Source organism: Aphelocoma coerulescens, chromosome 1 (genome assembly GCF_041296385.1).
Source record: "Aphelocoma coerulescens isolate FSJ_1873_10779 chromosome 1, UR_Acoe_1.0, whole genome shotgun sequence".
NCBI lineage: Eukaryota > Metazoa > Chordata > Aves > Passeriformes > Corvidae > Aphelocoma > Aphelocoma coerulescens.
This window is the reverse complement of record NC_091013.1, coordinates 31,480,800-31,508,677: the sequence shown is the minus strand read 5'-3', so window position 1 is coordinate 31,508,677 and position 27,878 is coordinate 31,480,800. Positions and strand designations below refer to the sequence as shown.

At 40.7% G+C, this 27,878-nt stretch overlaps 1 protein-coding gene across 1 annotated transcript in view; it reads right to left on the bottom strand.

The window, feature by feature from the left end:
* AFF3 (ALF transcription elongation factor 3) overlaps nucleotides 1-27,878 on the bottom strand; it is a 312,555-nt gene that overhangs the window by 9,521 nt on the left and 275,156 nt on the right. The window contains exons 12-17 of the mRNA XM_069005855.1: nucleotides 22,919-23,950; nucleotides 21,561-21,685; nucleotides 17,847-18,048; nucleotides 15,196-15,323; nucleotides 3,877-3,940; nucleotides 1,099-1,235 (exon numbers count right to left, since the gene is read on the bottom strand). Of these exons, the coding sequence (XP_068861956.1) occupies nucleotides 1,099-1,235; nucleotides 3,877-3,940; nucleotides 15,196-15,323; nucleotides 17,847-18,048; nucleotides 21,561-21,685; nucleotides 22,919-23,950 (1,688 nt within the window). The remainder of the gene's footprint in view (nucleotides 1-1,098; nucleotides 1,236-3,876; nucleotides 3,941-15,195; nucleotides 15,324-17,846; nucleotides 18,049-21,560; nucleotides 21,686-22,918; nucleotides 23,951-27,878) is intronic.

Below are 27,878 nucleotides of genomic sequence, written 5' to 3'. Positions count from 1 at the left end.
AGGGAAGAATTACAGAGATGGAAAAAAAAAAGAAGGAAAAAATTGCAGAGAAGGAATGTACTACTCTCTTACAGAAAAAAAAGTATTTGATTTTGTTCAAGAACCTTCCAGTTAGAAAGCTGGCCTCAGTCCACTGAAATGCATGAGAAGACAGCCCTAAGTGGAATAAAATGCCAGTGGAATTGTTAACATGCAAGAAAATCTTCACATCAACACTGAGTCCAAAAGAATGCTTTTGTTTCAGCAGCTCTGATTCATTATGAATATGATTAAAAATGAAAATGTGTTACTTCCTATGAACTTAATTCTGACAAGAACTGCATGGTCGACTGTCCTGAGGAATGATAGCATGGTCACTGTCAGTGCAGATTTCTCCACTAGTGTGTCTGGGGTCACTCTTTTGCAGAGTTCCTCACCTGCTGCAGTTATTTTGACCTCTGTTTTCTCTACCAATGACACTGCCAATAATATTAAGTACCAACTATAATGGAGAAAAGGACTTAAGAGACATATTTTCTTCAGAGGGACTGTGAATGGCACTGAATTCTAGACTGCCCTGTTTGGAGAGCCATGAAGGTGACTAAAGGTAAGGATAGCCCTGGGGTGAACTGTGCTGCTGACTCCACTGGCTATATTAGGAGCACACACATCAAATGGACTTTGAGTGTCCATTTTTCTACCACTGTTCAAATCTTCTTTGAGGTAATCTTTAAACAGCAATCTTAAACGTGTTGCAACATTTTTTCAAGCTAGCACTCCATGAGAATGTTTTGTTAGTATGGATTACTGGTTTCCTCCATTGAGTAGCTCAGGACTTACATCATTAAACTCTTGAAGTAATTTGCAATTCAAGTAATATGAAAATCTTTGGGTTTGTTTGTGTTTTTGTTTGTTTGTTTCATTTTTTTTATTCTTCACAGTTTCTTGATTTAATTTCCAAAGAAATCACAAATAATACATATACATTACATATATATTACATAACCAGGTCCTTGTAAGGAATTCACTTCTATCCTTTTACTGCATGTATGAAACTATGATAATGCAGATGAGCACGTTTTCAGAGTAACCTCTGGGATCATCTCCTCCCTTTCCTACCTGATGAGTTCAACTGTTTCTGAATACATGGTATAAGGGGATTTAGATTCCATTGGGCCTTGCTCCATTGCATTTCCACACTCAATAAAAGATAGTGCTGCTTCTGCGTAATTCAGTGCCTTTCCAAACTTCTCCACCTAGAGAGAAAAATAAGGACACAGAGATATAATGTAATCATCAAGATGTGGTTACATTTGATGGGATTTTCTCAACATATATTGTAAACTTGACACAAGTTGATATATCTTCAGAGTCACAATTTTTCCTGTGAGAAAGCTAATACCCCTCAAACCCTGTGCATCAGTGAAAATCATAAGATACAGAAAATAGAGCTAAAAAGGCTCTGAGATATTATTTGTTCCACACTCTTGTGTCCAAAGAAGGGTTGGCTCTGCCTAGGACATTCCCAACAGTGTTTGTCAAAACTCCTCCAGCGCTGGAAATTCTACAAACTCATGCTGCCTTTTGTTCCAACCTTCATTAAAACGAGTTTCACACATCTTTGCAAACATAGATTTTTATCACTCAACAAAGAAAGGTAATGGATATCGTGAACTAAGAGAAGAGAATTAAATACTTCAACTACTAACTCTTATACAAAGGCTCATCTCTGTTCCCCTGTCTTCTTTATCCCTACCATTTGCAGCATTGTTTTCCTCTTGTCAGGAATTTGCTTTCTATATCCTTCTCCTCTTTCAGGGACTGCTCTGCTCCCTCAGCATATTCTGCCATCCTCCTTCCTCGCCCCATTTCTTCTCCTATTTTTGGTACTTCTTTGACTCTGTGTGTGTGTTTGTGCACTTACATACATATATATGCATGTCCTCAGTAACAGCGTATATGCAAATATGCATATAATGTTCACATGTGTACACTTACATTCCACTTATCTGCCCTCAGAATTTCATTTTTGATGTGAAGAGAGAGATGAATCATACTAATACCTCTCTGTCCTGACTTCTCTCTCCTTCAGTCAGAATTCCTGCAGTACATAAAGCCCATTAATGGACTGGATGCATTTGGTTGAAATCTGATGCACACAGTGAAAGGTTAATGGACCTTATTCTTTTCCAAGGGATAAAGATTTTAAATAGTAACTTTGGAATGGCACACTAGCTTCAATCTATTTTAGGTTCTTATATGACTCCCACTGCGATCATACCAGAGAACTTCACAAACTTTTTATTATATTTCTCCCCTTGATGCTCCAGTGCGGGTGGAAAGTGCTATTATCCCAATTTCACAGATGGGGGACTGAGGAGCAGAGAGACTTAGAGTAATTTTCAAGCTGCTCACTCTAAGTGCCTGTGTCAGGTAGTGCAGTGCCAAAGTAGGTGGTGTCAAGCTCAGCAAGGTGATTCAAAGTGCCTGGAGGCACTTTGGCAATATGGCATTTTCCCCAGGATGCCTACACAGCCAGGGAGGAAGAGAAAGCACCTGCAAAGGGCTGTTCAAAAGGTGTAAGTAAGGTGCTGGTCCACTGTGTAGGGAAGCTGAATGGGGAGGATATTTCAGCCACCTGATATTGATAGAAGGCTATTTAAACCATGCCTAGGTGACTTTCATGCAGCAAACTTGTGGCAGAGCAGAGAATAATGCTTGCAACTCCTCTTTCTGGGAGTCTGCCATAAAAACATTTCTCTCCAGGCTAAGAATTTCCTTTGCATATTAAGTGATCCTTTCCATTCTGTTTAAAGCAACACACTAAAATGCACCATTTGTACTTCTCCACAATATTTTCTGATTTTAAGACTCACTTTAGAGTAATATGGAACTGAATAAACCATAGAAATTTGTGCTAATAAACTCAGGTAGAATGTAAAACTCAGTGTTAGTATCCTAAATGAAAGACCTGGTTCTGCTTCCTTGGCCTTTTTACATTCGGCACAGCTGGGAAAAAAGAGGTGAAGAAACAGAGGCTCTGAGCCATGTTTCCTCTTTCCTGATGGTATGATAGCAAAGTGTTTGTCTAACAGAGTAAGGCAGGAATGCAGCTACTCCCACCTGCCAAGCAGCCACGCTAAAGCAGGGTCCCACCCATGTTCTGCCATCCCAGAGACCTCATGTTGTTAGGGCTGTGCTGGCTTATCCGTGGTGCTGGACAAAGACAGCCTTGGAGAAAACTGAGGCACAGCTAAGCAGAGCTCTGCTGCAGCACTGCATACTTTGTTGCACCCATTTGGTTGGAAAGACAAGCATCTCTTCAGTGCTCCATATAACCTCAGATTCCCCTTTTCCTTACTGACTACATTTTTAGACAAGGTCAAGTATCTGTTTGTTGCAACAGTACTTTGTGTGCTAGGTGTTCCTCTAGGGTTACACAGATTCCTTGTGTGCTTCTGATTATGTTGGGAAACGTCTGCCATCAAACCAGTATTCTTTTGGCACTGAAAAGCCAAAGCTCTTTAAAAAAACGTACAAATACTTCAGCTACCAGACCAAATTTGGAGATGCAATTATAGGACCTAGCCAGCTAGTTAAACTGAGAAGATAGGTATGTGGATCCTTTACGCAGCCTCCATTACTGTAGTTACTAATTAAAGCAGAGGGATAAATGGAAAGTTTTATTTATCCAGGCCTTTATCTCAGTAAGTCATTATTTGTTAAGTCATAGTTTATTGGGCTATGAACATTTGATTATATAAACATTTCTTAATTTAACAAGCCTAGCCATCCTTATAATAGATTTTATAATTACCCCAGCAATACTGCAGTGATGAAGAAACTGCATTGCAAAAATTATTTGGAGCAATGTAACTGGAAAGAAAATGTTCTCACCATTGCATCTGCTTTATGCTTCTTCCGTTTAGCTTCCTGCATAAAATAATCTGCATTGCGTGGTCTACCAGGGGAAAATAAGAAGACATTTTGTTATTTTCTGAAGTATGGAATATTTTAAGGTTATTTTTCCCTTATTTTAAACCTGTTTTGCAAACATTTTTTATGAAGAAAATACACTTATCGTGTAACCATGCATCTTCTATTTTCAAATTGCTGCCTGTGGAGACAATAGCATTTATGGCTGTTCTCATTCTTTAGAAGTCAGTGATTCAAAGTAAAAAAAGGCTAATAAAATGCATTTTTATGGATTATATAAACTGCTTCCCAAATTAGTGCAGTTCTGATCTGCAAAATGGATACAAGCATTAAGCGGAACAAGATATTCTGTCTTCTCCCTGGTGCTTGCTTACCTCTTTTTCTATTCCTCTCTGTACATTGTTATTTGCCTTGGCTTCTCCCTCCTCTCAAAACAAGTGTGTGTTTAATCTCTCCACTTTGAAAACACACGTTGAACCTGCTTGCCTCCACAGCTACATCTCGCTCTTGTCCCTCTTATCTGTAAGCATGCTGAGTGCTGTTTACTTTTGCTGCCTGGAGTTCATCTCTGACTCAGTGCTGGGCCACCTGCTGCAATTCCACTGGCATTCCTCGTGCCAATTTCTCCATTGATTTCTCCTCAAACAGATCTGGGAGATTCCATCCTTTCCTTAACCTACCTGACCTACTGACTGCAGGGCACAAATTCAGCTTCTGTCTCTGTCCTGAAATTCACATGTGCATTTATAACCAGATTTATCCACTCTCATTCAAACTGAAAACAAACTGATGTCTCCTTGTCACCACATCAGTGAGTTCCTCATGGCTGAAGCAAATTTCTTCATCTCCTCCCACAAGCTCTCCCTATGGCACCATTCTCAGTCACTGTGGAGAACAGCCATTTGCCATGTCATTTCAGACCATAACCTTGCATCTTCAGTCACTGCCTCTCATAAAAGTCTTCACATTTCCTGACCCTGCAGATTCTTCCTGTCTCATACATGTGGGAGGTGACCTTCTTCTTTCTCTACTCAGCTAAATATGTCCTGGTTCTTCTCAGCTTATACTGTGGTTACTACATCCTTGTCTCTCTCAGAGAGGGAAGTTTTGACTTGCAAAATAGTTTTCTTAGGACTGGTTAGAGTGTAATTCCTTTGTCCTCATCTCAAGAAAACGAGATATTCCTGAGTTGATGGAGTATGAGTTCTCATGTTTTTACTATTCATGCTTTTAAGAGCTTGGTGTTGTAAATGGTATGTTATTATTGCCACTCAGCAATCTGTTGTATGTTAACTCCAAAAGGCAGCTCAGCTCCACTCACTCACTCACTCACTCACTCACTCACTCACTCACTCACTCACTCACTTCCCTCCCATGGAATGGGGGAGAGAATCAGGAGACTAAAAGCACGAAAGAGTAAAAGTAAGAAAACTTGCACATCGAGATAAAGACAGATTAATACATAAAGCAAAGCAGTACAAGGAATTCATCCACTGCAGGCAGGTGTTTAGCCATCTCATGGAAAGCAAGGTTTCAACATGATTAACAGTGACTTGGGCAGACAAATGCCATCACTCCAAATATTCACCCCTTCCTTCCTCCTTCTTCTCTCACCTTTATATGCTGAGCATGACACCACACAGTGTGGTCAGCAGGGGTCAGCTCTCCCAGCTGTGTTCCCTCCCAACTCCTTGGGCAACCCCAGCCTCCCTGCTGGAGGTGTGGGGTGAGAGGCAGAAAAGACCTTAAGGCTGCATGAGTGCTGCTCAGCAGTAACTAAAGCATTCTTGTATTATCAGCACTGTCATGGATCCAAATCACAGCACTATAGGAGCTACTATGAAGAAAATTAACACTATCCCAGCCCAAAAAATTCATATTTCTAACTAATTTTTTTCTTGAAATTGAGATTTCTCAGCACACGTATTTAACAAAATGTTTTGTGTCAGTCAAAGAAGATGCAGATCTAAAAAGTGAAGAGGAATGGATGAGTAAAACATTTGTGCTGGTAGCAGTAAGAGCATGCTCAGATCCATAACTGAGGAAAGTGAGAGCATGGGGGAACCACCTGACAGAAGAGGGCAGCCATATAACTTCCTTAAGAACATAAGGCTATTTGAACAGTGTATTTACTTTGTCAGTTTCTTTCTACTTATGTGCACACAGTTTTAAGGACGTTTAATTGCATCAGAGAAGGTTAGTCAGCCTTATTTTGAAGAGAAGAAAAGCTAAATATAACTAGATAGAAATGAAATTCAAAGTCTGGCTAATTTAGAATGATTTCTGTCCTAAAAACGTTGTTGATATGAAAAACAGTTCCTCTGTTCCAACCTTCTTTAAAATATTATTCTCCCGCAGAGTGAAATTTCACCCCAGCTTCTACCTGTTAGGTTAGAAAGGGGACTAGACAGGTTTGTGCCTCAATATCTCATAACCTACTGCCAATGCAAATACTTTCTATGCCCCAGAAGATGTTCTTAATAAGAAGAACCATCTGAAACTGTTCTTGGTTAATTACAAAATATTACACATTGAAACAGTGTTAGCTTGATGCAGAAAAATAGCTATATTTTCAGAAACACTGAAACAATTCTTAAAAAAGTGTTAAGTTCTATCTCTCTTTGTCTTGTGCAATGACCTAGGGAAGATGGTTTACTATGAAATATCAAAAAGCAAAGCCAAGTAGAAAAATCAACAAAGCAAGTCTCATTTCTCTGAAATGATGAAAGCGATGAACTTTTACATGAGCCTGTCAAACTCAGGTCGTTAAAATACATCCTCTGCAACATTCCCTCCTGTGTATCACCCAGCACTGTATGTCTAATTTCCCTGTCTGAAGCATGGTAAGAGGCTGTAAAAACAAAGTGAGATAACAGAATGTAATTATGGTTGACTTATTTATATGTTAATTGTAAAATGGTTTTCAACTTGCAGCAGGATTTATCCCTGCATGTGACATGAACATTCCTGAACCAAGAAGACTTGCATTGAGGGCCCTGCTACGGGATGGTTAAGCATAACACAGAAACTGAAGTCATTGGTTTGTACTAAGCTGCTTGCAAAATCTAATATAAAAAAAGAAGCTATTAAAATGCCATTTTAAACCAAAGCATAAATATATTCTCCATGTGAATGTTTAGGTATTTCCATTCGAAAAATAGAAGATTGATTTAAAGATCAGGGCATGCCTAACAGAAATTAAGATGGATTGGGAAAAAATGGATAGAGTATCATTTTTATTAGCTTCTTAAACAGAACTTGTTCAGTAGTGTTAATAAACATGCCAAGTCAAATTCTGATGTCTTTATGCCACCTATGAAATACTATTCTTCAATTTATTGCTACATGTTAATGACCTTTCTATTCAGATAACGAATGTGCATGTTAGGTGAAAATGGGAAGCTGAAATGTCCAATAGATTCAATGTATGTTTTTGTGTCACTTTAGTAACAAAAAAGGGTGCTTTTAATTATTTTCTGGGTTTTTTAAGTGAGAATTAAAGGTTTAATATTCAGTTTTGTTTAGGTTACCACTGCACATGAACATAATCTGTCTTTTAAAATTCAGTTTACTAGTTTAAATTATTATGTTGTGAAGTAAAAAAATAAGAAAAACACCCTCTTTTACGGGTTCCTTGAAGATAAGAGGTTGCCTGAGCTCACGGACATATGCAGACACAAAAGAAAACCGATGCATAAATTAATTATTCTGGAGAGGTCTTTTGCATGCTGCACATTTTATATCTATGAATTTTTTTAGTCATATTCTGATTTTACAGACTCTGAAGTTACAGTGACCAAGAACCCATCTCTGCTACAAATGTGAAGGTCCATGCAAACCTCCTCTGCAGCTTGGCCTATTTAGTTACATTGGTGATAATCTCAGACTGGAGATTTTACAGGTAGTCTCACTGGATGCTAATTTCAGATACCATATGTTATTGATGAGAGGCATCTTGAGGAGAAACAAATGTGTTTTCCCACTGATGAAATTCAGAAAGATCTGTGGCTAAAACCCTTTCCAGGTCTTTGGTCTCAGCTTTGCAATCCCCCTGCAGATCCCATCCTTGCCAGAGCCAGAGAACCAAGAGAATAAAAAAAATTTTACAGGATTAAAATGGTACTAGGCTACTGGTTGAACTGGAGTGCCTGTGAGCAGCAGAAGCAGAACTGGAGACTCTTTATATTTACTGGTCATGAATGTAAACTGAAGTCACAAGGAAACTTACTCAGTGACTTCTGGTTTTCAGACAAATGGGTCAGATTCTCCTCTTAAGTTAGTTACAACTGTATGCATCTATTGGCATCAGAGCTTTCACTCCAGATTTACAAACAGAATTCAGACCTCTTGTTGAAAAAAAAAATTAAAAAGAAGTCTGACTTCAAATTAACAGGTAGAAATAAGTGTTTTATCTCTATTAACCGCACAAGAAAGTCTTTTGTTTCTGAATATCTGATTGTTGGTACTTTTAGAAATATAGTCCTCTTCAACAAAGCCAAAAAGAAGTTCTAATACACTGCTCTAATGCATCTCATATATCTCTCTGAATGGCAAGAGAAAGAGCGTAAAGCATTAGCGCCAACTAAGTCAGGCCACTGGTGAATTCTCCCTGGGATCAAGTGTCATTATGTGAAACTGGCTGCTCTTGAGGAGAATTTACCCTACTCTGTTGATTGGGGAAAGCAATCAAGTACTGCTGGAACCATTTCAACACATTCTCAGTCAACACTAAGCAGTCACCTAGGTACTGCAACAGAATCCAGCCTTTTACAGAACAACCCCCCCCATGGCTAGATCTGATAGTACAAACAAGGCCAGGCTTCCTTTTCAGCAGTGGCATTCAAACCATTTATGACTTTGACAAGGGCAGCCTCAGTAGCATGGCTGTGGCTGAGTCCAGGATGAAATTTATCAAACAATCCTCCACTGTCCAGAATTTCCCTCACTTGCCTTGGCACCACTTTCCCTGGGAGCTTGTCGAAAACCAGCAGGAAGGACAGCATTTCCATTGCTTGTTATGTTGTGCGGGATCCCAGCGTGAGGTGGGATGGCTGCAGGCATTGTAATTACTCCTCTGCCAGAAGCAGCCTTTCAGAATTTCCAGGCTGTTGAGCTCCTCAGAGTGGTGTTACCACTACCTAGGTGAATGCCTGCATCTGTATGTTTCTCTCATCCTATTTAGCTCTATGCCATCACAGTGCATCTCTGCCACCTTTGTCTTCTGCTGCCTCCTCTGAATTTAATTTACTCCAGCTTAGCAGATAATTGCAAAAATGTAAACTCATGCAATAAAAAAAAGGGAAGAGAATCAAACAACATGAATCAATAAAAGCCTTACTTTGTACAGTAATTTATCAGCATCTACTGCAAAATAATCTCCTTGGAACTCAGAGCAACCACTGGTATTTACCAAGTATGGTTTAGCTTAGACTCCAATATACAATTTTAATTATGCTGCATTCAAACCCACATTTTTCATCTAATTTTTATATTTTATATGAACTAAATACTAAACTATAGCATTTTCTGCTTCATTTACATAATCTACCACTTGTACATTATTTCTTACTGTTGTATGGTGCTTTATGAGGATACATTAAAAAAACCTAATAAAAGTTCAATTAAACATCATAAATGTAGCCAAGTGCATATTTTAATACCCTTCAGAGATAATACTGCAGAAGTGTTGTAAAAAAACAAGCTAGTGCTTCCTCAGTGTACAACAACCACATGTAGTAAAAGCAGCTTAAATCATAATTCTAAATATAGGACCAATTTCACAACTTCAGTAATCTAAACCCTAAAAAAAAATGATTGTGTTGGAAAGGAGTAGAACAGCAAAATGAGCAACTTTAAAATATGATCAGAGCTAGGGGCAAATCAGAAGAAATTGGCTAGCCAGGGTAAGCCCATGACCAGTTTTGAAGCTGTGCCAGTATGCCCTGAACTTTCAGTCCAGGAGGAGAAGAAAATCCTGTAAGAGCAGGAAAACCACGTAACATGAAAGGCACGTGTACACAGCCTATTTGCTGTCTCATAGCAGGACGTGTCAGGAGCTTGTCTGACATGCTGGGTCACAGATAAGGGTGTTCATCTTTGGGGTGAATGATAGAGCTGAGGGGGTGTTACTATACAAAATAGCGTTCTCCCCTGATGGATCTTAGCCTCCTGTCCATTCCACAACTTAAAATAAATGCTGTTTTATGGGACATGGTGCTGCTGTGTCTGAGGCCAGGCACACAGGCTGGGGTAGAGCCCATGGCACTGCACAAAGTGGGTACCCAGCTCTGTGGAAGTTTCATGCTCACCTTGGCAGATCCAGCAGGCCTGCAAGTCCTGCAGAGGAGCATGCAAGTGGAGAAGGCCAGGAGATTAATAGTGAGCCATTTAAATGACAGTACTATAGGCATTTCAGAAGATAGGAACAAAGGATCTGATTGGAGTTGGGCCAAATGTGAGAAAAATTTACCCAATCACTCAACTACACAACTGCTATCTTGTTGGGTTTAGTATAACAAAGTCAATAGCTTAGATAAGATGAATAGATGAATAGTACAGATATCTAGAGAGGGAGTTACAGTTGCAAAAAATAGCAGACAAAATTAAAGCCAGGTATCTAATTTAAATGAAATGCAGGAGATAAAAATAAGTGGGGACTCCTCTTTTGGCAAAAATGCAAAATCCCTCTGACTAAAACCATGTAGTATAGGGAAATATAAAAGACCATGAGAAAGAGTCAGAAACTACTACAGATTCCTGTGCATGACCCAGATTCATTACTTAAAGATATCCATGTGAAATCAATATCTAGACTAAAAGACACAAGGGCAAAGTGTACAAGTGAAGAGAGAGGAATGAAGTAAGTAGTCACAATAGGGACGTGAGTTCCTGTTGTAAAAACAGAGGGAGAAAACACTGTGTGCTTGCAGATAAACAACAGTTTTGTCTATTTCAATGTATGTTAAATAGTTCTGAATAAAGCTAATTTCAGTCAAAGATGGCGTGAAAGCCTTTATAATCAAACCTACAGACACAGGATGGGACCCCAGCAGTCCAGATCTATTTTGTTTTAAAATGCCATGGAATGGCACCTTGAATTCTCAAGAAGCATCCGAAAAGCAAAGGCAGAAAGACCTTTCTGGGAGAGGGGTCTACCTGGCAGCCAGCTCTGATGTTTCTAGCTCTGATGAGGAAGTAGACAAGGTGTGGGTGATACTGTTGGGTGACAGTACCTGTGAAGCCTGAGTCAGTGAATGGGGTACCTACTCTGAAAGAGGCAGGGGATCCTGAAACAAAGACTCTAATGTTATTTTCTCATGGTCAGCATACATGTGAGAAAATTCAGTGCCATGAGTAGGAAGGGAAGAAGAGGAACACTAGGATGGTCAGATGAAGTTTTGAAATCCCCTAAAGCCAAGAAGCTGGGAGCAGTCCAAAGTAAGCATACGAATTTGTGAGGAACTTGGTGTAGTAGGTGTTGGTCTGACTAGTTATTTTCTAGACTGGTGATGAGAAGAAAGAGGAGCCACTCTGTTCCTTAACTGTGCTCCTCAGGATATGTTCAACACTACAAAAGTACCTCTTAACACTCCAGGAATCCTTGAGGCATTTCGAACAATTCAAGTAAGATCACTTCTAGATATATGAGTCACAACCCAAGAGCACCTTTTCCTTTCCACTCTGAAATGGAATAACAAGGAAGAGAAGACTGAAAATGAGACCCCTGGGCTTCAAGTCAAAACAAAGAGAGGTGCCAAGAAGTTATTCTCATAAGCTCTATGTGTAACACCTTTACAGGTGAGTATTTTCTGGGTATATGGTTTACTGTTTGACAAACAAACACGGGAATTCTATCTCACCGCAGGATATATCCCTTGGACAATGTAAAGCTGATGGGTGTCTGCAGCACCTAAATCCATAAAGGTGGAAGAGACATTCAACACAATATGAACTTAAAAAAGAATGCTGTAGAAGATGTATTATCTTGCTCCTATAAGGCAAGAAAAAAAGAAAAATAAATGTAAGTGAAGAAAAATGACACCCCAAGTTTGAAATTATAACTCAAAATCCAAGTAAGAAAATAATCCTGAGGAACATGTTCTGATTTAGCTATAAAGAAAGCTGGGTATGCTCTACTATTTTTTTTATACCACATATGCAGTGTTCTGAGGAGGGTGCCCTTGGGCACCCATAGGATGTCTATACCTAGCACTTTAAGGACAACAGACTTTGTTCCTAAATGCAGTTATTGGGAATTCTGTTATTCAGTGAAATTACAGAATGACTCTATACGGCTTGAAGCATTATTATGTACCCTTGTTCGTGGAGTCAGAAATTGCCAAAAATTCAGGAAATCTTACTAAAAATTACTACTGGAAACAGCATTGATGTCACTGACATGTGATATGCTGAGTACCTTCAAGTATATCTAGATTCATCAGCAAACAATGGCAAACCAGGGGAAGTAGAATTTTGCCTGTCTTTTGAAGACTGTTAGCTATATTTACTGTTATACTGCAGTGTACGTGTATACAGCACTCTGCCAAGCAAGATATACTTTCTACTGACCTACTTGTGTTCCAATTTATTGCTAGTGACAGCTGTTGTCAATGATCAAGAGAAAATAAATTGAGAATAAAGTAAAGAGACACTGACTGGTCAAAAAAATTAGTTGTTGTTTTAAATCAAATATAAGGGATTTAGTCTCTTAAAAACTTTAGAGTCTGATTAAAATTAAGACTTTAAAGCCATGGCTGGATTACAGTAATTCAGAACTTCATGGATTATGAGATGAAATACTTCACAGGCATCGTTTAGGACAAATGCTGCCATTAGGATTACTACATAATTTAGACCTACCGTATTGCATTTCTTCAAATCCTCTGCTGTGGTGCTATACAAATTTGAAAGGCACTGGCTGCCATGTTTAATTTGATCCTTCTAACATGTGAGTCGAATTTGTTGACATTTAACATTTGCAGCCAGTCTAATCTGCTACAATTCAGTGACTCCTCTGCACAGGAATTTCAGAATGAAGATCTAGTGTAGCTGGTATTCTGGTGGTGTATCCCAGCTACAAGTTGTGTACGGCAACTGCAGTACTTGACAACCTCCCTCCTCTAGTTAGCACAACAGGCAGTTAACTGTTTCTGGTTTTTAAGGCCAAACTAAGACATATTTGATTCTATGTTTTATCTTTTTTGGCTTTTTAGACTTTTTTTAGTGGTCTACAAGTTGCTTGGGGATATTCTAACAAAAGGCACTACACATGAACAATTTAATTGTATCATTCTCTGAAAAGCTGAAACAGTTTTATTGGAGATGCCTGCCAGAGAAATCACTTGTATCACTAATGGAGAAAGCTAGTAATAAAAGCCTCTCAGATGATAAAGATGGTGACCAAAGCAGATCTCCTATGACAATATCCTAGGGGGAAAGCAAAACAAACCAGTCCCCTTTTTTTTGTCAGCAGCTTGAGGGAAAATCAGATGAAGATAACAATAGTTCTGTTGTAACTGTTTCCGACTATGTTTTTTTCTAATCCAGAGATGAGCACATCCTACAATTTTGACTTTTATCAGACACTCTGACACCTTTCTGCCTTGTATGTACATGTTTAAACTGCAGAAAAATTGAGCAGTTGCAAGTAAATTACAGATGATAGAGCATTTTAAGAGATATGAAGAGTTAGTTAGTATTTCTAAAAAGTTTCATGTTTCCTCAATGGATATTGTTGAATAAGTGTACCAGGAGAGTTAAAAACATGGAGGGAAGTGGAGAAAGAGGGAGAATAAGGATACATACACAGGGGAGAGCTTTCTCCAAAAGAGGTGGAAGAACTGATTACATTTATTCAGCTTACAACTGCTTATGACTGCCATGAATATATACAAAAATTAATCTCACCAGTCCTCTTTTCTTGACATACAAACCAGTTACATCCTTTTGAAGTCCACAGGAATTATTTACATCTTATAGTAGCAAACGTGGTTCCTCTTTATGAGAGGCTGCTGTCTCTCTGGTTAACCTTGAGACCAGATAGTGTGAACAAGCATAACAACAACAGCAGTAATAATAATAATAAAAATATTTAAAATCCAATTCTAGTAGAAAGCAGTTCCTAAGGAAACCAGGTTGTTTGTTATCCCAGGGTTTCCTTTGGTATAAAGGAGTTTGAGATGTCATGGGTCAAAGTCTGGGAATATGAAAAATATGTCAAGGTCACACAGCTCAGAGCTTCACACAGTTTGAGACATACCTTGAACAGAACCTCTTCTATACTATCCAGGAGCAAATACCAGTATTTGCAGGCCATAACATTACCAGTCAAAAAGAATCTGGATTTTCTAGACACTAGAATTTCAACCTTCAGTTTCACCATTACACCTTATCTAAAGAATACTATGTCCTAAATGACCTTGGGAACAAACCAACTATTTTAATTTACCAAAAATAAAGACAGTTACAAGCTTAAATTATTTTAAGAGGAGGAGAGCAAAGGATGTGTGAAGAATGCAGTGGAAGTGGCGAGGGCCAGATATCTCTCCAGATGCTCACGCTCACCATTGCTGCTTCCTGCTCCCCCTGCCTTTGTGATACCTTTAGCTGAGCAGAAGTAGCCATGACAGCAGCAGCTATCAAGGCTCAGGGACGCAGGGATGACTCCAACCTTGGGCTTGCTCTGCTCACCTTGCTTGGGCATTGTGGGAGTGGACCCCTGCCAGCTGTGTTCTGCATCCTAGCTCTTGGCTCCCTGTCCTTTAGGGAACAACCAGTCCTCACTGCTCCCTGATGATCAGGGACTTTTGACAAGAGCTTGTAGTGACAGAACAAGTGGGAGTGACTCAAAGTGAAAGATGGTGGGTTTAGACTAGATGTTAGGAAGAAATTTTTTATTGTGAGGGTGATGAAGCATGGAAACAGATTGCCCAGAGAAGTTGTGGATGCCCCATACCTGTAAGTGTTTCAGGACAGGCTGAGTGGGGCTTTGAGCAACCTGGTCTAGTGGGTGGCAGCCCTTCCCATGGAGGGGAATTGGCACTCTGGGATCTCCAAGGTACCTTTAAACTCAAACCATTCTATGATTCTACGAATTCTACGATTCTGTGGTTAGAGACTAAACTTATGATGAGAAATGAAGGTTTTATATAGTATTTCTCATTCATTTCTCAGTGAGTATTACTATGAAACTTCAGGCAATGTCTCAGTCCAATTGGACCAATTGTATTTTCCTCTCTTTAAATGCTATTTTTTTCTTATTTTAAAGCCGTATGTACTCACATATCATCGAAGATAAGCTTTGTTCTTCTGCAGTCCCTGGGTGTGGTGGACAGAGGTGACCAAGGCTCTGTTTGGAACTGTGGCTTATTGCACAGAAGAACATTTTCTGAATTGATGTGAATTGCTTTCTAGACAACAAACAGTAGATAAGACATTTAGGAATTGGCTACTAACTTCAAAAAAAACAAGTAACAAAAACCAGAGCGTCTTTACATTGTGTTGAAAACTGGAAGCTAATTTTCCTGCTATTTCAGCAGGGAGTATGTGTAAATGTCCTGTCACTGATGGACATGAATTCACAGATATTGCTCAGAGCACTTTGTAAAGGGTTTGAGTTCAATATGATATACACCATAGTAAGCTAAACTATTAGTAACTATCAAAATACTCTGAAACACAGTAAGTGAAATAATTAAAGAATAGATCTGTTGTCATTTAGAAGATTAAGTTAAGCCTCTCGCCTTCAGCTTCCAGCCTAGCATTGTACCTTGCTTAGGAGAGCATGGCTCACGTTTGACTTGTTTCACACTACACTGGTGATGTGCCTGTGTTTGAATTTGTAGGCCAGGTTTCTTTGTGCTCTGGACCCCTGATAAGCTTGAAAGATCACTTTTCTGTGCTGCAGTGGAAGCACATCTTTTGGCAGGGTCTCATGCACTCCCTCAGCTGCAGGCCTGTTCTTGATGTGGTCTCCTGAGGACCTTCGTCCCACCAAGTGACCTGCTGTGGGGGCTACTGTGCACTGGTATAGTGCAAAACAGAGGGCCCCAGGTTGTTTTTGCTTGATAACCACTGCCAAAAAATGCTGTTCATCCTCAGGTGACAGGCAGAAAGGCACCAGGGACATGGGGAAAAAAGCTCAAATGGATAAAAGTGCACTGTGGGCAAGCTTTGCTTGCAGTTTTTCACAGAAATTTAAAGGACCACTTGGGCCTGCCAGTTAGGTACCAGCTGGGAAGATGGGATAAAACAAAGCTAAGTTTAACATTTATGGTTCATGAGCTCTCATCTTCTATATGGCACATCCGGATCAGTTCATCAGGCTAAAGTTTTCAGATGAATAACCAGATACGTAAGAATTTTATTGCAAAGGTTGTTAAATGTTGACCAAATGGTGCATTGCTAGGCTATGCAGAAAATCTCAGTGAAATGCATTTGCTAAGGGTGTGGATCATAAAGCAATCACCTTCTACTTTTGATTTCCAGCACATTTGCCTGTGAAGGAATTTAAATTATTTTCAAGATATCCAGTGAAGAATCATAATTATAATTCTGAATGGGTTATAAACTTCCAAATTTATGGTTTTTAGAAGTTAAAATGTTTAGAACTTTACATTTAATTAATGAAAAATAAATTAATAGCTATAATATGTTAAAGGCCTTTTTACTGGAATATTTTATGTAATTTTTTTTTCAATTTACCAAAAGCATCTGTGAAATATTCTTAAAAAACACAATTTATGGTAACCTCTTTTTGAAAATGTATCCAAAATTAAGATTATATTTACTATTTCCTCCTCCGCTCTCAAAAAAAAAAAAAAAAAAAGTATAAACATATATATTTCACAGATGGAGGGAGGCCACTTATCCCCACAGCAAAAGTTGCTGGAAGAGGCCACTGCTACAGTTCAGGTTGCTTGTTTTCCAAGAAGGTGCTTAGGCACCAATACTTAGGCTTTGGGAGCCTCTTGTATATCAAATAAACACAGCAAATAGATACAGAATAAAAACCATGAACAGCTTTTGTAGCAAGGAGAGGAGCAAAGGCAGCAGAGTGCCTTAACAGCTTCTCTAGAAGCTACAGCAGTGGGCATCAAGATGATGGTATCCAAATTGCTTCTTTTAGGTATTTCACACAAAGCAGAACAGTGTCATAGGGAGGAGGTGACAGTATTCTGCCCTTGATCATCCACTCGCAGTATCCTGTAGGCTGGAGGGTAGGGTATGATTTTGAAAGATGAGATGAGAGACGAAGTTTCCTCAATCAAAAGAGCTAAAAGGCTCTTTACTCCAGCATTCTAATCACAGAACTCATGCATAAATGGGGGCAGCATCTCCTCCTCTGTCCCTTGTGCTCTGAAGGCAGAGGCCACAATGCAGTGTTGTAGTACAGCCTTATCTGGAAGAGTGCTCTGGGCACAATTAGTGTGAGCAAGACTCTCTGATAAGGATATGAATACCTGGGCTTTGATGGAACTGAGTTGTGAGGCTGGTGTTAACCTGTTCACTGGTATAAGTAGAATCTGAGGAAGTTCGTTCTAAGACAGGTAGAAGAACTTGTTTGTAGGCACACGCATGGTTAGGCAGTGGCTGAGTAAGCCCTTATACAGTAGGGGCCTTATGCACCATGAATGTAGGGGGCTTGCATCATGCCCAAGCAATGCTCTGGAGGCCTAAAGGCATTTGTTTTGGGCCATTAGCTTTTACCTTTTGCTTATGTAGCCTTTGTTATTTGTCTGTTTTACAGCCTGCCCTCTTTCCTTTCTTCTATGCCTTGCTAAACTCCAAACCAGAAAAGCTGAACTTAGAAAATAACATTAATTATTACAACTTTTTTTTTGCATAGCATTCTGCAAAACTATCACAGACTGCAATACAAAGTGGAAAATATACTGCTAAGCTTTACATTGTGAACAACAGCATACACTTACATTGAAATCTCCGGGATGTGGCTGAGACTGGATTTCACCCTTATGTTTTTTGCTGGAGGAGATGGAAGGTAATAGACTGCTGCCATTAGGTCTGCTGGAGGAAGTTAAATCATCGTTGGAATATTTGTGTTTTGATGCATCAGAGAGGGGAGAGACGGGTGACCGAAGCATTTTCTCATTTTTATTTATTGGTATTGCCAAGCTGGAAATGGAAATTACAGTAATGGAGTGTCACAAAGCTGGCTTTGAGAAAGGTAAATGTTTTATATATTACCAAAACTTTGAATTTAAAACCTGCTGGCAGGATAAAGTCTATTGGTATCTGGAAAAGAGCTTACAGTATGGGGACCAGGAGTTCATTTACAAATTTGTATCGTGTTTCTTCTCTTTCCCTTCAAGGCAAATTGTCATTCTGAAGTTAATATAAAGTCTGTATCAGAGTACTTGAAAAAAAAAATACAGAGATAAATGGCTACTTGCTCACCATTTCTTAAGGGATAGCTGGAGATGAAGATTAGGCTCTGAAGTGTAAGTTCAGGTTATGGAGCCCTATTTCACCATTACAGGTGACAATTTATAAGCCATGGCAATAAAACCATATGTGAACTAAAACAGTAAATGTATTTAAAGATGACTGGCTTGTCTTTGTGCTCAATGCCCAGCCTTTGGTAGCAGTGTTTATACTAATCTAACACAGACTTTGAAGACAAAGAAAGATAGGCTGATAATGCAGACAAAAGGAAACATATGCAAACAGTAGACACAGAGAAATGTGAGCTGCTCTGTCTTCTAAAGCAGAAAGCTGTAACACGGACAGTATTTTCAGCTTTCATTTATTTGGGAGAAATTTTGGATGAGAAGTCAGACATACCATATAAATATGTCCAGAAATAAACTTCAGATGCACTAATTTGAAGAAAATATTTAGCTGAAAATCTTCAAGCAACACACAAAAAATGCAAGTTTTTTTAAGAAGACAGTTGGCATTAAGACTAAAACTGCGATTAAGGTCAGAAAGACAATTTTAACACTATACCTTTCCTTGTCACATTCCCCTTTATTCAGCCTATTACTTTTTATGGACAATTCTCACTTCTTTATAGTTACTGTATCAGACAATATACACTTAATGGAATCGCAAAAAAGAATACAGTAAAAACTATACTTCATTTCTGCACATAATTTCAGGGAACAGAGCTAATTAAATGTGCTCTTATCATACATTTGTCCATTTATCTGGCAAGTCTTTAAAAAGTAGCCGTAAAAGAAGCCACGAATCGTAATTCAGAACGTTTACTGTTTCACACGGCGTAGTACCTTTAAAACACCAGGTCAACTGTTTTGCTTTAATGACCAATGGTGTTTACAAAAGCAAGACTCAGAGTGTGTAAGATGGACAACTGTGCCCTTCTTCTCGCCCTAAGAAAAAAAAGATCTTTCGCACTATGTTGAATGTGCAGGCTGATGTTGTCATTTCTTTTCCTCTTTTCAAACATATACCCATGCCTTGGCTACCCATGTTTATACATCACTGTTGAAGTGTAGGCCTAAAGCATCCAAGGGAAGCCACAGCTCTTTGGAAGTATACCTAAGCCTCAAAAGCTTGGCCCTGAGCTTGTGAGGAGTAGCTGAAATTTCTACTTGTGCTGCACACGTCCTACATGGCCTTTGGATATTGAGTAGGGCCCACCTGAACACACTGTGAGCAGTCAAAGTGCAGCAGCACATCTTATACTGGGAAGCCATGCAGGACAACTTGCAGCAGAGGAGAGTCTCAGAGCTGTCGTGCGCTGGGAATGGGCAGACTGTGGATCTGACACAGGCGCAAGAGACCTGGGGTATCTCTGAGCCTGCAGCCTTTCTTGTCAAACACGACCTTACCTAGTCTGCATCTCAGACTGTAATTCCAAAATAGAAAATGCTCATGGCTGAAGGTGGTTTTGCTCCTCTCATTGCTATCAGCCCTCAGCTGAGCTGCCAAAACTGTCTGGGTGGCTTTACTGGGAGATGAATTATACTACTCTGCCAGAAAAACCCCAACAAAATAAAAGAAGGAAAAAAACAGAGAAAAAAAATAGAAAGATAAAATGCAAAAAGAAAAAGGAAATAAAAAGAGAAGGAGAAAGGAGGAGAAAAAGAAAAAAGGAAAGGAAAAGAGAAAGGAAAAGCAAAAGAAGAAAAAAGAAGATGGAAAATGAAAAGGAAAAGGCAAAAAATAAAGAGTTCTGGTTTTAAACAAGTTTCTTGAGTATATTTACAGGAACCCCTCAGAGGCATCTATGGTGGTATAACTGGAGAGGGGATGTGCCAGCATGAGCAGATACTGGTTGCAAGAGGACCAGGAGGTCACGATATCTAGCTACAGCCTCAGTAGCCCTTCCTCAGCTGTGGGAATATCAGCATTTGATATCATGTCCTACACTAGCACAAACCACAGAAACATGTTGAAAGCAGAGCAAACCAGGAAAGAATTAGGAGGCAAATGTACATTTCAGAAATTCTCTGTTTCTCTAATATACAGTTGCAACCGGAAATACTGAATATAATGTCAAGAAAAACACAAATTACTGTCTTGCTTCCAGGAAGCACAGAATTAACCCTGTGACACAGCAAGCTAAGACAGCCATGCCACTCTCTGAAAATTAGTGCAACATAAAACATATGGCATGGCGGTGACAGGAATGGCACGTCTGCATGCAACCACCCACAAGAAAGGAACTGTTCTGGGCATTGTTTTCACTTTATGAAACGTATGTGACATGTCAAGACAAAGAAATTTAATGCATATTTTTGAATAAACACTCTATATATTTTTTTCTGTGATTTTTTCCAGTATTAATAACAAGAATTGCTCAATCTCATCAAAGATGCGTACAACAGAAAAGCCTAGTAGAATAAATACAAATATTTTCTTTGTTTATAGCAGTTTCATCCCAAGAAGTACCCTAATACTACCAGAAAAAAAAAAAAAAAAAAAAAAAAAAATACTGATGACCAGCATGTACCAAGCAGCAGGCAGCTGAACTCTTTGAAAAGGTGCATGTCTAAGTTTGACTGCTGGAAGCCCCCAGAGAAGCTCAAGTGTGATTGCTCTGACATTGATAGGGCTCTGTGTGCATAAACCATGCCAGCAAATGCTTAATATTCATCTTTTGTTTCATGCCCTATATCCTTTGAAAATCTCACTTTTTAAAAAGTCTAAGTTCCTTGTCCTAGAACACTTACTAATTACACAGAATGGAATGCTTGTAATCTCAAAAATATTGGATCTCAACTATATTCTGGAACTGAGTATTGCAGGCACTGTTATGAATATTTTTTTCAATCTTTTCCACAGACCTGATACATCTATTTATATAGTCAAACTTAAAGCTTGAAACTTGTAACACTATATGAAAGGATTATAAGATGGTTGTATATGTGAATTGGTGCCTAAAACACAGTGTTAGGGAATGTCTTGGACAATTGTACTGCCATGAGCCTCACATTTGAGCTCACAACTTCTTTGTACAATAGGACAAAAATGCACATATGTGAATGTGTCAGGAGCTACTAATTTGATCATTAAACCAGAAGAACAGAGAATGCAGTGGGTAATTTTTCAACATAAAATGCGATAATTAAAAAATAAATCCTACTAAAGGAAAAAATAACACCTGGCAATGAACTGGAACTAGTTGTATGATTCAGGTAACTAAGAAGGAAAAAGCTTACCTATTTTCATTCATATTGCAGTGATTTGCTGTTGTGATGCTTTGGGCAGAGGCAGCTAATCGTGAAGAGCTCTCTCGCTCTAAGTGAGTCTTCTTGATGTCTCTGCACTCTTCCTCATTCTCACACTAAGTGAAGAGAAAAGTAATAATTTTTCATGGTTTGAAAGATCCAAAAATATTTCAGCAAGTCAGGGGCTGGTATCTTCTGTCATTTTGTTACAAATGATGGTACTTTCTTTGAGTATATATCTAACATGGATCAGAAATGATTGGTCCATGTCTTAAAAAATAAAATCTAAAGAGGCAGCATGTAAAGAAAGGGGTACAATATAAAACTTGGTTTCCACCACTTCCCCACTTGAACCAGGGTTGCCACCTTTCAGATACTAAAAAAAGAAGAACGAAAAAATGAAGAAAGATAAAACAACGTGGAAGACTGCTTTAGATAAATGGTCCTCAAAAATACACAGATCCATCTGCACACATACAGTAGTTTACAAAGCAACAGATGACTGGATGCACAGCAAAACTGTCCAGAAATTGAACACAAGGTGATTCCAGTTCAGAATGACTTTTGGGGTCAGATCGGTACAAACAGACCAGAAAGCCTGCTTGGTGGACAGCTTTGGCCATGGAGGGGGCTTTCCCCCTGGCACCAGAAAGTGGGAGAAGTAGGGCAGAAGGGTGGATGTGAGCAGAGGGCTGTGCCCGCCCAGCCACTGTGACAGTGCTGCTGAGAAGGGGGCAGCTAATGAACTATGGTCCTACTCCTACACCTGTAGCCCCAAGGGAAAATGGGGCCACGAGGATGTGAGTGAGCCAGGACCAGTTAGGTCCCAGGTCTCTGCGAATGCATCTCTCACAAAGCCAGGGTTCCCTGCTGGGACTGAAGGGCTTGCCTCTTGCTGACAGTTTGAAGGGAAAAAAGATGCTGCCTCTTCTTTTACCACATACGCAGTGATACTGTGTAGACTACGACAAGACATCAGACAGTTGTTCCTTTGCTGACCTGAGCATCATTTCCAAATGCTCAGGTTTTGAGAGAAGCCACAGGAGAGAAAATTATGCTACTATAAAGGCAGTGCCTTCGCTAAGGCATGCAAAGGCACACGCCAGCAGTCAACGCTGTCTCCAAGGGGCTGTGATCCCTCGCGGCCGGGAATTTCATCTCCTCCTGGGATGGCATCTCCCCTGGGGTTTGGCCAGTCCCTACGTGGAAAGCAGGGACAAATCCCAGCTCTGAAACGCCAGCCTGGAGAAGACGCTGCCATCGAGCACCGGATGTGGGCGCAAGCGGTGTTTGCCTCCCACTTGGAGGAGGCTCCCCTACCCCCTCTGATCGGTTCCCCAGCAGCTCACCTTGCGTTTCCTTCTAGATTTCGGTAAACCCTTCTCTGCGGGGGGTTCAGCACTACTACCCTGCGGGAGGCTGGCCGCCTGGTTTGCTCCGGCGCTCATGGCCAGCGGTTCTTCGGGCAAACGCTCTGGAATCCTGGACAAAAGAGCCAAGTCAATGTTGACCCACAGCGACTTTACCTCATCACTGTCTTTCAGAGGAGACAGGAGCTCATTCCTACCGAAAGGAACCAGGGTGTAAAACTGTTCCTCCAGCTCCTTTGCTATTTCACTACTAGTTCTGGCATTAATAGAGCCAAAGGCACTGCAGCCGCCGTGGGGTTTGCTGGCGGTGCCGGTCCCCGCGTCCTTGGTACCCCGCGGCTCAGGCCCGGCTGCCACTGGCGCCTTGGGCAGCGGGCGCTCCTCCCGCTCCGACTCAGAGCCTGAGTCGGAGGAGGATGAGGAGGATGAAGACTCGGTCTCGATGAACTCCTTGGACTTGGGCGCCGTTTTGCTGGGCCCTCGGGCCCGACGCTTCTCACCAGCTGCAACTGAGCGGGGCTCCCGGCGGTGCCCCGCTCTGCAGCCGCCGCCGGCTGGCCGGGCCCTGGGCGCCTCGCCAGCAGCGCCTTCAGGGAAGCCGTGGCTCCGGGGAGGCTCCTCTGCGCTGGGGCAGGGCGGCCCGTCTCCGGCGGAGTTCCTCTCGGCCCGCCGCGGTGCCTTCTTCCCTGCTGCGCGCCTCGGCGGCCCGCCGTCGGCAGCGAGGGGTGACTTCTGCCGGCTGCCCTTGCTGCCTGGCGCTTTGTTGGCGGTCCTGGGCCGCGGTCCGTCTCCGGCGGCGGCGGCGGCCGTGCGGCTCTCCCCACTGCGGTGCTCGGCCGGGCCCTCCGCCGGGGTCTTCTCTCCTTCCTGCCGCTCTGCCTTCACGCGGCCGTAGTAGGGATGGGCTTCCAGCGCCGGGCCATCGTGGTGGGTTAGGATGGGGGCTTTGTGAGGGGTAACTTTGTTCAGCCACTTGTCCAGCTGCCACTTGTTGGACGAGGGCGGCTCAGGCTGAAAGGGAAACAGACAGCAACGAGCTTAGTGCCGAGGCCCTGCTGCCCCCGCCCCGAGGGTCCCTCAGGGACACCGAAACGCCGCATCCCTCCGGGCACCACAGAGATTTTCCTTCGGTCCAAGAGCCTCCCTAACCTATGGCAACCCCTTGGCACTGGCCCTGAGTGGCAGGACAGGGCTCATGCCTTTCAAGGGGGGATATTTTTGGTTTCAGAATGGGGTCTGGAGTTGAGAAGGAGAAGGGCTTCTGTGATTGATCATTTCCAAGGGTGATTCGCAACAAGACTTCTGCCATTGGCTTTACTGGGAAACACTTCCAAGTTTCCAAATAGGAAAACAATGCAATGGCGATAGGCAGGGAGGAAAACTAGGCAGGAGTACAGCTGAGGCTAGGGGAGAATAGCTATCAGGAAAGCTAGGGATGTGTATTTTGTGTCCTGTGCCACTGCAGTAAATACAGCAAGCATTTAAAGAGCATACAAAGTGGCACGTGGTGGGGAGTTGGAGGGCTAATCAGGCACTTCATGTAATCTGCCTGGTATTGACATTATAATCCACAAACATTTGTTGTGTGGTAGTGCTGTCAAGGGTTCATTTTGTAAGTATTGTGTGGCTGTTAGTTTTTCTTTTAATTTCTGTCCCAACACTATCAAGTTATAAGAGCACATCTAAAACATAATGGTGTTTGGACAGGGAAGAAGTGGGATAATCATGATTTCAAATGTAACCACAGCTCAGACAATGTTATTGCAGAACAACGTGTGCCTCTTTTCTAGTGCTTCTTGCAATCAGTAATTTGAATGTAATAAAATGAAGAGGAAAGGCAAAACCCCCCAAAAGATATAAAATGATGGAGTAGATTGCTAGTCATAACCTAACCCCACAGAAGCCAAAGCAAAAAAATTCCTGATTTCCTCAGATGAAACCAAAATTTGATTCACTAAGCTACTGCATGTGAATAATCAAAAACTGTGTCATGAGTTGAACATGAAAACCATCAGTGCTCTGGAAGAAAGTTTGCTCAAGAGAGAATATGCACAGTCTCTAACTTAAAAGAGTATCTTACTTCCTATTTAAAGTAGATGCCTGAGGGCAACACAGGTTTCCTGTACAGCCAAGGGCGCCTTCAGAATCACCCACTGAGGGCTGTATTCACTCTACACGGAGCAAAGGCTCCTAAAATAAGCAAAAAAATTAGACATTGGAATTCATATGATAAAAATATTCCTTCTAGATGAAGTGCCTAATTTACTCATTACTGAACTAGCCTAAACCTATGGGAAGCTTGCAGGACTGCCTTATGTTTATGTTTTTTAAAGCATGCTCCCTAATATCTTACATGAGGAATTTCTTTCCTGAGCTGTAAATCTTGAAAATGGATGGTCAATATTTCTCTTGGATGAAGCTGTATTTTTACAACCCTTAACTCTTTATCTAAAAATGAACAGCATTTTTTTTATTGCTGTTGAAAATACAGATAGATTTGTTTGGTGCCATTCACTGTGCACATATTGAATTTACTAGATATATAATAAAAGTTCACTATACATGGAAGTCTTTCCACTGTTCAGGTGTATTTCAGAAAAGGAGATATATCAGAAGCACATGGGGAAAAATACACCTCTGCTCATAAATATAGGTGAGAGTGAGTGCTGCTTGAAGGTTCAAAAAAACTTTCAATTCATCTGTTACATCCTGTTCTGCCTCTTCATGTATCTTGTAATTCTTGAAAATGGTGGCTCATGGATTTCAAGGGATCACAGTAAACCAGCAGAAAGAAGTGATTAAGGGCTACAGTGTCATAACCTGGCAGCGTGGCACTTTCCTAGGTGGTATGTCTGCTATTTAGGCATGATAACTATAGTCCTACCAACCTATTTGCCAACTACGAAGTTTAATAAAAAGGATCAACAATGTTACCAGCTCTACTGGTTTTATCAGGAGTTTCAGGTGCGCTTTTGAGGTTTATTTAAATAAAAATTCAAATCTTTGTGGCTTCTGAAAAAAACCCTAAGATCTGTCTGCTAAAAATATCCTTTAAGATGCATCTGATAAAAGTAAAATGCCTGCAGCCCATCAGGGAAATTCAAAGAATCCAAATTTAAAAAATCAGAATTTTAAAACTTTTCTCACTAATTTTTGGCCCCGATACCATTTTGGAATATTTGAGATTGTCAGGGTACATGAGTGATGCTAGTTCATTTTTGGAAGTAATTTATTCAGTTGATTGTTCTAACTGAAATTTACTGTACTTTGAGATCATATTAAAAAAAAAGAAAGTACCTTGCAAGAGAACAAATCATGACAGCTAAGAATAGACAGCAGGACTGGTAAAAAAATGGATTGGGAAAATTCACTTTAAAATTTTTGCCCATCCATTGTACATGCCTAATTGTAATTATTTGTGGGAGAAAATCTAGAATTTCCACTCCACACACCATTTTGTGGAAGAAAAGCTGGTTTGCTTGAATTGGAAGTTTTTCAGCAGCATATAAGGATGGAAATATATATGAATATATATCCAGAGTGTTCTGATACCAAAATGCTCTCTTCCTATTGGTTTTGGTGTCATGGAAATATGCTGCCCTAGGGCCTTTTAGAGAACTGGGTAGTTTTCAACTGGGGTAAAGCCAGTGCTGTCCAGATGGGCACCAGTAATAGGAATAGCAGTCTGTGATCAGCTGACTTGCAATTAAATATAGATTTGGCATGAAAACTCAAACCAGGAAACTTAACAGAACAAAGATACTTTCAGGGATCAACGTACCACAGACATACACATGTGCCAGGCTTCATGGAGAAACAGGAGGATGTGATACATTTCCTTAAATATTGTGGGTGGATTCATCTGTACAACATCGACACCTATATCTTAACTAGTCAACAAGTTCCTTCTCCAGTCAGTGGACTACTCTTCTAGGGTGTGAAAAATTCTCTCTTTAAATAGACATATGAAATAGGCCAGATGAGCTGGGCCCTAAAAACGTCTTTTCCTCTCCCCAGACTGTAAAGGGGAGGCTGAGGTGATGAGCAGATGTAGGTATCTACAGGAGAAGCGTGCAAATTTAGGCGGGATGACTCCCACACAGCATGTCTATATATCTCAGATCTCTTCAAGGCTGCAAGTGCAACCAGAGGCACAAATGGCATGCATCCAAAAAGAAACTTTTGGCAAAACGTTATCCAGAAACACTTTCTAGGGTAAAGGGCTGTTAAACAATGCCAGTGTAATGGAGTCAGTCTATGCTTGTTATCACAAAGAAGGACCTAAGGCATGGTTAATATGTGGCAAACTTGAAGTATGACACCACTTTCACTGAGACATGAGAGAGCCTATAACACGTGCATGGACACAGCCCACTGTGGGGCAGGACTGAGCTGTCCACCATCCTGCAGGCTACTCTGCCTATTGTAAATCCATGGACTAATTTACCCTTGTGGTAACTTGCTCGTGTGGCCCTGCTATCAAATACTTCACTCAGGGCAATCCCCATACAAATGTGGTGCTTTCTCGTTATGTTCAAGGCACAAACAGCAATGATGATGAAGAAGACGATGATGATTATTATTACTATTATGTTATTGCTACTATTAACACTGCTGCTAGTGCTTTAACAAATTAGGACTGGGCATTCCCATGTGTTAGGCACAGCACACATATACAAAGGGTTTTCTGGAGGGAAGGGAGAGTGTAGTTTGCAGTCTTTGTCAATAATAGTCCACAGGACAGCCAAAACCCATGAATCCTATTCGCAAAGGTAAAGATAGCATCTACAGTTGGTCTAGTGGTAAAATCCCCTTTTCTTTTGTATATGTGACTCCTTATAAAGGAGGAAGAAACTAATGGTTGTGAACTAGTCACAACAGCAAAAGCTTTAAAGGCCATTGCATCTGGTATGTGGGGCTGGTGGGTTTCAGAAAGGGG